The following is a 9,698-nucleotide window of genomic DNA, read 5'->3' as shown; positions in this document are numbered from 1 at the left end:
ATTTTAAAAGCCCTCTCTCTTCAAATACAGTATTTTTAAATTTAAAAATGCATGATTAAATAAATCTAAGCTCCCAGAGGTTTGTCAGATTCTTGGCATATGTATTAGAATAAGTAGATGGGAAAGATATCCCCCTAGTAGTTAAGGTCTTTTATTATTATATTTTTCTCTTGTAGTCTGGCTCCAGCAGCAGTGAAAGAAACATTTGAGCCTTGTTTGCAGTAAAACTTGGAGCTGCCACATGCACAGGGGAAAGTACTTAATGGGGAAAAATTTTAAATCCTTGGTGTTTTCAAAGTAAACACTAACTAAATAACACTGACAAACTATTTTAGACCTCGTAGGCAGGCCAATGAAGATGTTATGAATCATGGAACATTTTCAGACCCAAAACTTAAAGTCTAACTCCTCATGCATTGATGACTTCTTGATTACAGGAGACAACAGGTAAATAAAGGCAAAAAGAGCAGGTGTCAGTCAACATCACCTGGAGAATAACTTGTCCAAAGAGGGGAAAGACAGAAGGCTTCAGTGGCAGCATTTAGTAGCAGATGACGGAAAGAACTCTCCTTCGCTACACTATTATATTTAGAAGATTCCAAATCAACAGCTAAACATCATCAAAAAGCAATTTAAGCATTTAGCTTTGTCCTAGTACCAGCACCTGACTCTTTTCCATGTAAATCAAGCTCATGTTTTTAGTATCTTGCTCTCATGCAGTTCTAGCCACTATTCTGATCAGTGTTTGCTGCTGCCCATGCAACCTGGGGCAACTCCTTGTGAAATGAAGGAGCAAAGGATAAGAATAATTATTTTTTAAAATGGCACATAACAATAAAATTCAACATTTATTTGGCACTTACTGCACATTAACTATGATTTATGTGTCAATTTATCATTTCCTTTTCCCAAATAGGAAATTGGAAACACAATGAGGATAAGTTGTGTAGTTAGAACTCAAACCCAAGATATGCAGTCTGTACTCACATACATCAGTGATACATTGCCTTTCTGCCAAATAACTTCAGTGCTAGGAAAAATAGAAAACAATTCAGGCAAATTTATGCAAAAAATGAACTTATTATGGTGACACTAAGGACTCAGAAAAACAACAGGGTACCAAAAATCTGGGCTCTAAGAAAACAGAAAATTGGACTCTGGCACAATGGTTCAATGGTTAAATCATCACATTGCAAGCTCTGGGATCCCGCATGTGTGCCAGTTTTTGTCCCAGCTGTTCCACTTCCCATTCAACTGCTCCCTGCTTGTGACCTGGAAAAGCAGTAGAGGATGGCTGAAAGCCTTAGGACCCTGCACTCACGTGGGAAACCCTGAAGAAGCCCTTGGCTCCTGGCTTTGGATTGGTTCAGCACCAGCCATTGCAGCCACTTGGGGAGTGAACCAGTACATAGAAGGTCTTTCTCTCTGCTTCTCCCTCTCTCCATAAATGTGATCTGCCTTTCCAATAAAAATAAATAAATCTGAAAAAAAATTATGAATTGTAGGTAAAATCTCCACCTGAGAAACCAGCATCCCATATAGGCACCAGTTTGTTTCCTGGCTGCTCCACTGCCTATCTCACTTCCTGATAATGTTGTTAGGGAGAAAATAGTGCAGAAAATGGTCCAAGTACTTGGGCCTCTACCACCCACATGAGAAACTTAGATGAAGCTCCTGGATACTACCTTTGGTTTGGCTTTATCCTGGCCGTTACAGACATCTGGGGGAATGAGGTAGCAGTTGAAGGAGCTCTATTTCTCTTTCCCTCTCTTTCTGACTTTCAAATAAAGATATATCTTTTTTAATGTAGAAAAGCATTGTCACAGAATTGTTGCTCTCATTAGAACACTAGCATGTCAATTGCCTGGGCTTCAAACACTTTCATAATTTCTAACTATATTGTGAAAATTGAAATCTAGCTGTAGGGAATGGTGTTGTGCTGTGACAGAGTCTCTGCGTGCAACATGAGCAGCATCATACATGGACACTGGTGTGAGTCCCAGCTGCTCTGCTTTTGATCCAGCTCCCTGCTAATGCACTGAGAAAGCAGCAGAAATTGGCCAATTGAGGGAGATCCAGAAGTTCCTGGTTCCCAACTTTGGTCTGACACAGCTGTGGCTATTACAGCCATTTGGGGCATGAACCAGTGGATAGAAGACTCTGTGTGTGTGTGTCTTCTTTTTTGTTATTCTTTCAAATAAATAAATGCATTTTAAAAATAGAACCACAGTATATCATCCTAGTCTCAATCTGTTTTATGCCTACCTGTTAGTTAAAGAAGAGGAATAATACTGATGTGAGTAAAAACTTTAAAGGATAAGGCATAGTTCTTTTAAGGAAAAACTGGACAACTACATGGAAAGATAAAGTTGATGATGGGTTTCCAAAAGGCAATGCATCTCTACTAGAATCCATGTGTATAACTGCTCAAGATCCCTGTACCCTATTTACATTGACCTTCTTCCCAAACAATCCTACCTGAATAAATGTTCAACCCAAGACAAATTCCCTCACTTCTCAACATTCTATCAATTATTTCATTGAGTTTCAATTCTGCAATCACTCAGTCATAGTCATACTTTCTCCAGATCAAATGTGATTATGTTTTATATTCTTCAATCTGTGTATTAAATTTAACAACCATGATCACAGTTTATGTGTGGATTAGTAAGACAGAATCTATAGTAATAAAACACATTTACACTCATAGTCCTGAAGAGAAGATATATTTGTGAAGACCAATGTCCTCAATTTAGTATTAATAATTTTCTTCCTCCACTCTCTACCTAATACCCCTTTTCTTCTTACCAGTATTGCAACGATTGAGCAAGTGATAGGGCCATGGTTTGAACTCAGGTATTTCCAAATCCAAAACTCACACTTGCAATGTTTATCTGGCTCCAAGAAAAAAGTGGGAAGGAACTGAGATGGAGGCAAGAAAGAAGTAGGACAACATCAAAGGGAGTTATTTGTTAACAAGGGCACAATCAGCAAAGAACAGACCCGTTCTTTGGACAGTAGCAAGGTGAAAAGCAGATAACACTATTGCTGAAACAGGATGAGGTAGGAAGATTCAGGTTGAGAAAAGGCCTTGCAAAATCTCACCTTGCAAAGTTAATAATTTGTAAGCACATAAAACAAATAAGTGACAAGGTAGCAAAAATCAACTTAGACCTTGAGGTGGTGTTTCATCTCGGGTTCTGGGAATTGTATTGTCAAACAGAGAGTAACCCTTGTTTCTCCAGCCTACAGGAAGTAATCATTATATTTGAACTGTTTTGTACCTTTTTGACAGCTTGCTTGCTTTATTTTCCATGGCAATTATTATTATTCAGCACTGACTGTAATTGCACTTATTTCATTTACTGTCTGTCTCCTCACATACAGAATGGAAGCACCATTAGGATTTTTATTTTGTTTGGTTGTAACAGACTCTAATACATGTCAGACCTCCATTTGTGTTGGTTGAATGAAAAAGTGATGAATGTGGCATCAACAGGATTTGGGAGACCCACCCCTTCTTGATGGAGATGGAGCCTTTCAAATAACAAGTTCCAACTTTCCAACTGCTTTCTTAGAATCTAGGAGCTCCTTCTTAAAAACTAGAGGTGTGTTCTGATTTTTAAAAAGTATTGATTTCAAGGGAGAGTCTCTCTCTTGCTTTCTGTGTGTGTGTGTGTGTGTGTGTGTGTGTGTGTGAGAGAGAGAGAGAGAGAGAGAGAGAGAGAGAGAGAGAGAGAGAGAGAGAGAGAGAACCTGTTGGTTCATTCCAAAGATAAGGCTGGGCCAGGCCAGGATGAACCCAAAATCCAGAAGCCTGGAGCTTTTTATGGGTCTCCCAAAAGGATGGCAGAAGTTTAAGTACACAAAGCAGCTGCTACTACTTTTCTAGGCTCATTAGTAGGGAGCTAGATAACAAGTAGAGCATCTAGGATATGAACCAGTGCTGTGATCTTGGATGCCAGTGTCACAGGAAGTGGCTTAACCTACTGCTTTAGCATGCCAGCTTCTTTCTGACTGCTTGTTTACTACCATCTACTTACTTTGTGAATGACTTTATACTGCAACATCAAGTAACTTCAGAAAGGACAACACTGCTGTCACTATCTCTGTTAGCACCATTTCCTGAGATAAGGTCTTACTGAAGACCAGAGGATTTCCACAGTTAAATATGCTGGTAAGAACTGTGATTTCACACCTAAATAGCCATGGGGGTGTTTTCAACCTTCTTAACCTACTTTCTCAGTTGTACAACAGGGATACTATTGATATAATTCTAGATAAGGATCTTACTGTTTTATCAAATAAAAGTCATCATTTCCATGGCTTAATAAATTAAAAGATTACTTTCCTATCAAATCAGAAACCAGAGCCATTGTTAGTGATGAATGGGTAGATCTTCCCACAGGGTGATTCAGAAGTCCAAATTCCTCCACGTGTTGTGACTTCCATACTTTTGAGTTCTATGGCACCCAGCTTCCACATGAAGAGAGAGATGAAACAAAAGGGCATATCTCACTCTTAAGCTCCTTGACCTGGTTTTAAAAGAAAAATCATCTCAACTTACATTACATTGGTCAGAACAAGTCACAAATATCTGTCTAGAAGAAGTAAAGCAGTCTGGGAAAAAAATAACCCCTGGATTGACAACTGTTTATGAAGAACCTACTGATATTCTTTCAATCCAGTTGCACATTCAGCTCAAAATACAGCAGGCTGCTATTCAACTAAATGTTAATCTGTCTTCCTCTTTCTCATCATCAGGATGCACTCAATGGTGAATCAGGGGTGGAAAAACGCTAGTCACAATTCCCATTAAGAAGTAAGAGAATAAAAGTTATTCAGTGTTTTCTGACACGTGGTAGAACAATAAAGGTTAGGCAGTCTGAAGACACGCTGTCCTGGCAGTGAAGTGGCAATCGGAATTAGATCTTGCTCCTCTCTCAATGGGAAGCTTCCTTGTCCATTTCTCTCCATGACCTTTCCGTTAATATGAGTTCAGGAGAGTTTGCCTCCTAGGCAGAGGCATAATTTTCCTCAGTCTTCTCCCTGTTGGTAGAGGCAAGACAGCCAAAGGGTTAATGCTCACTTGTAGCCTGCAGTATCTTTGACAGTACAATTGTCTCAAAACTCAGTAAGCTTTTGGTTTTCATACAGTCACACTCAACTTTTTTCCTAGACATAATGTTGTCTGCTATTTATTCACTTCTTTATCATCTTGCTTTCTTTTTAGCATTTGGGAGTCAGAGCTACAGACACACAGAGGGTGCTCACAACCAGTGGTTTACTCTCCAAGTGTCCATAACCACTGGGACTGGGCCAAGAATGCAACCTGGAGCCACACCCTCAGTCTCGATATCTCTCATGACTGACAGAATCACAATTAAACATCATTTGATGCCTTCCAGAGTGTGCTTAGCAAGAAACTGAAATTCACAGACGAGCTGGAACTTGAGCCTGAACATTCTGATATGGAATGCAGATGGCTAAAGTGACGTCTTAACAATCGCACTTCCTGCAGAGAGACCAGGGGCTGGCGGGCTGGCGGGGATCGCGGCACAATAGTCAGCACAGCCAGTCAAAGGGGGCCCACTGCTGCCGCCACCCAGCACGCTCCGGGGCTTCTGATCACCACCTGACACCCACCGCACCGCAACACAACTCCCGGGCCGGGCCCCAGCCACCACCACCACCGCCGCCGAGATGGGCAACACCACCACCACCACCGCGATCGCCACCACCACAGCTTCCACCAAGAAGAGCAGTGAGGAAAGTGTGAACGAGTTCTTCGCCAAAGCCAAAGAAGATTTTCTTAAAAAATGGGAAAATCCCACTCAGAACACGGCCAAGTTGGATCACTTTGAATGCATCAAGACCCTCGGCACTGGCTCCTTCGGGCGCGTCATGCTTGTCAAACACAAAGAGACCGGAAAACACTACGCCATGAAGATACTTAACAAACAGAAGGTGGTGAAGCTGAAACAGAGTGAGCACACCCTGAATGAGAAACGCATCTTGCAGGCCGTAAATTTCCCATTTCTCGTCAAACTTGAGTTCGCCTTCAAGGACAACTCCAACTTGTACATGGTCATGAAGTATGTGCCAGGCGGAGAGATGTTCTCACACCTACGGCGGAGTGGAAGGTTCAGCGAACCCCAGGCTCAGTTCTACGCGGCCCAGATCGTGTTAACCTTCGAGTATCTGCACTCTCTGGATCTCATCTACCGAGACCTCAAGCCCGAGAACCTCCTCATCGACCAACAGGGCTACATCCAGGTGACAGATTTCGGTTTCGCCAAACGTGTCAAGGGTCGCACCTGGACCCTGTGTGGGACCCCCGAGTACCTGGCCCCCGAGATTATCCTGAGCAAAGGCTACAATAGGGCCGTGGACTGGTGGGCCCTGGGAGTGCTCATCTACGAGATGGTGGCCGGTTACCCTCCGTTCTTTGCCAGCCAGTTTATTCAGATCTACGAGAAGATTGTCTCCGGGAAGGTGCGGTTCCCGTCTCACTTCAGCTTCGACCTGAAGGACCTGCTGCGGAACCTGCTGCAGGTGGATCTCACCAAGCGCTTTGGGAACCTCAAGAACGGGGTCAAGGACATCAAGAACCACAAGTGGTTTGCCACCATAGACTGGATCGCACTCTACCAAAGGAAGGTGGAAGCTCCGTTCATACCAAAGTGCAAAGGTCCGGGGGACACAAGTAACTTTGACGACTATGACGAGGAGGAGATCCAGATCTCCATCAATGAGAAGTGTGGCGACGAGTTTATTGATTTTTAGGACTTAGCCTGTGTCCCCATGGGTTTTCCTTTTTCTTTCTTTTTCTTTCAGGGGTGGGTAGAGGTGGTAGGGTTGGACTGAACAGCCAGAGGGCCCCCAGAGTTCCTTGCATCCAACCTCACCCCTGCCCCACCCCACCCTCCTGCCCCTACCAGCCCACTTTAGCCTGTTTTAAAGAAGTCATCAACAGCAGCATGACTGGGTCTTATTGATGTGTCCAGCGGCCAGGTGCAGAAAAATCCCACCCCACCCCCCGCAACTTAACCCTAGATCCCCACACACCGTCACCTGTACTCACCCCACCACCCACCACAGGCTAAGGGCAAAGGAACAGAAATGCCACTTCGCGTTGGAGCCATCTACTCAAGGGAAGATTTTTAGTGACCTGTTCAACCAACTTCTTAATAGGACATTTCTTTCTCTCTTTGTTTCTTTGCTTCCTTCTTTCTTTCTTAAGAAGCATTTTAAAAACTTATTTAAGGTTCACCAGTGCCTCCCCCCCTTTCTTCCTCTACCTTTCTCCACCCTTCTCTCCCCGCCAAGTCTGTTATCACAAACCTGGGAAGCAGATGGGCTTCAGGAACATCTCTGTCTCCCTCTGGGGGCTGAGAGGGTGTCCCCTTCCCAGGCTTGTCCAGGGTCTCAGCCCCTCCAGCAAGCCCCTGTTGTCCTTTCTAACACACTTTTCTCTTCTCTCCCCACCCCAAGACATTGGGCTTTGAGACTCAGACAAATCAGAAGCTTGTCTGTCAAAGAGGTGTCTCCCCACATTCACCAAAACCAAAATTAATAACAGCCCAGAGTCTCTTTCACTTTTATTCTCAACTAGAATTTTGAAGGCCCAGTATTCTTGCAAAGAAACAGTGACATCTCCTGGCCCAGCTTTCAAGACTAGGGTTGCTGGGTGGGAGGGGCTACCCATTATATTCACCTAGCAGCTTCCGGCACAGGCCTCCACCCCCACACATCATGTTGGACACCCTTCTCTAGCTTAGCTGTCAGCTCTCCATCACCTCTTTCTGCCTCCCTACAGTCTAATTTGTGCTTGTTTCTCTTTAAAAAAAAATAAAGTGGAGAGCAATGGGGAGAGCCATCCCACTCGCTCCTCAGCTTTGGTCCTCTCCTAGCAACTAGGCCTGTGGTGAGGCTGGTTGCACTTGGGTAAGATGTGTTGATCCCTGTTGGTCAACTATCTTCCTTACCTTTCATTATATAAAATTTTTTTGTGATTGCCAGTGGTAAGTGTGACATTCTGTTTTAGCAGCTGAGTAGATGCAACATTTGGTGCATTGGCCAGGAATGTTAAAGACCCTGAAAGAGGGCCCTTTCCACAAATTGCCCTACTCACCACCTGTCCAGGAAAAGTTAAAGGTCTGAAACAGGGTCTTTTCTCCAGACTGGAGAGGTAAGGACTGGGGGTGCCCCATCTGGACTCAAGAGGGTCTACCAGACAAGACTATAGATCCTGATTTGCAGCTCCTATCAGGATGCCGGAGGACCCCATCTGGTCTAGTTTTCATGGCAGAAATCCCACCTTTAAGCAGGTGTCACAGCCTGCTGGCTTCAAGATCTCTAGTCCACCTGTGATTTGTGTGTTTCTAGTGTTATCTGTCTGTGTTGTTTTACTGTCTCTCAATATCATGGGTCAAAATAATTCTACTCCTAGGCCACTGGATCTCATCAAATTACTTCAAGGACTTCAAAGAGAAAGCCACTGAATCTGGAGATTCTGTTTTTGAAGAGAAATTAACAACTTTTTGTTCTAGTCAATGGCCCTCTTTTTGAGTTGATTAGCCCCCTTGCTGGTTGAAAAAGTATCTGCCTCCTCCCTCGCCTTGGTTCCTCAGTCCCCAAACAGGAGCAAGTCAGAGTCCAGGGAGACCAACGCTAGCAGAATCACCTGGAGTGGAGAGCTCTTCCTAGGTCCTGGAAATCCTCTAGAAGTAAATTTGGATTTTGAGAGGACAACACTACTTCCCAATTCCAGGCCATTGGCAAGATACTGCCCCGTGCCCTTTGGTTGGCTTTATTCTGGTTCTGTTTATTGGTGGCCACTAGTTTAGTGTCTATATTAATTGTTGTCCGGTACCTGCTATATTTTTATGTGGAATAAGAGCTCTAAAGTATGCTCTTTACAGTAACACTGTTTGTCCTCAGTGCCCATTGACACTGAATGCGGAATGATCTTGAAGTAGATCTGAACTTTATGCCTCTATTTTATCAGCTAGAGTTGCTTTATGAAAAATTTTAAATTGCTAGCATGTAATGATTTCTGTGTTTTCTGGTCATGAAATGTTCCTAAGTATAAATTGGGCAAAGGTAGATGAAGCAAATGATTTCTAATCTCTTAAATTCTTTGAAAAAGACAATTCAGGTTTGTTTTAGAATTGTTCCTATGAGGGCCTGGCACAGTAGCCTAACAGCTAAAGTCATTGCCTTGAACACGCAGGGATCTCATATGGGTGCCGGTTCTAATCCCAGCAGCTCCACTTCTCATCCAGCTCCCTGCCTGTGGCCTGGGAAAGCAGTTGAGGATGGCCCAAAGCTTTGGGAGAGTAGAGGTCACCCGCATAGGAGACCTGGAGAAAGTTCCTGGCTTCGGATCAGCACAGCACTGGCCGTTGCAGTCACTTGGGGAGTGAATCATCAGATGGAAAATCTTCCTCTCTGTCTCTCCTACTCTATGTATATCTGACTTTGCAGTAAAAATAAAATAAATCTTAGAAAAAATGTTCCTATGAATCTGCTATTTACAAAAAAATGATTTAAGACTGCTTAAAGCAATAGTGTTTAAAATTTGATATGCTTTTTAAAGAAAATGTCTTAATTTGGATTTTAAATGATTGTTTCAAAACGTAAATCAAGGGAATTAGCAAATGGAAAATGGTTGCAAACCTGAGACTGTGTTCTTG

General features: G+C 43.2%; 1 protein-coding gene across 1 annotated transcript; it reads left to right on the top strand.

Annotated features, from left to right (window-relative positions):
• Positions 1–4,208: 4,208 nt before the first annotated feature.
• On the top strand, positions 4,209–6,786 carry LOC121169193 (cAMP-dependent protein kinase catalytic subunit alpha-like). The gene is made up of 2 exons (XM_040999674.1): positions 4,209–4,216; positions 5,775–6,786. The coding sequence occupies exons 1-2, from the start codon at positions 4,209–4,211 to the stop codon at positions 6,784–6,786; spliced, it is 1,020 nt and encodes a 339-aa protein (XP_040855608.1).
• The last annotated feature ends 2,912 nt before the right edge of the window (positions 6,787–9,698 follow it).

This window comes from Ochotona curzoniae, unplaced genomic scaffold (assembly GCF_017591425.1).
Source record: "Ochotona curzoniae isolate NIBS_2020 unplaced genomic scaffold, NIBS_Ocur_1.0 scaffold_1852, whole genome shotgun sequence".
Classification (NCBI taxonomy): Eukaryota; Metazoa; Chordata; class Mammalia; order Lagomorpha; family Ochotonidae; genus Ochotona; species Ochotona curzoniae.
Note: the sequence above shows the minus strand (reverse complement) of the source record. Positions and strands in the feature narration are given on the sequence as shown.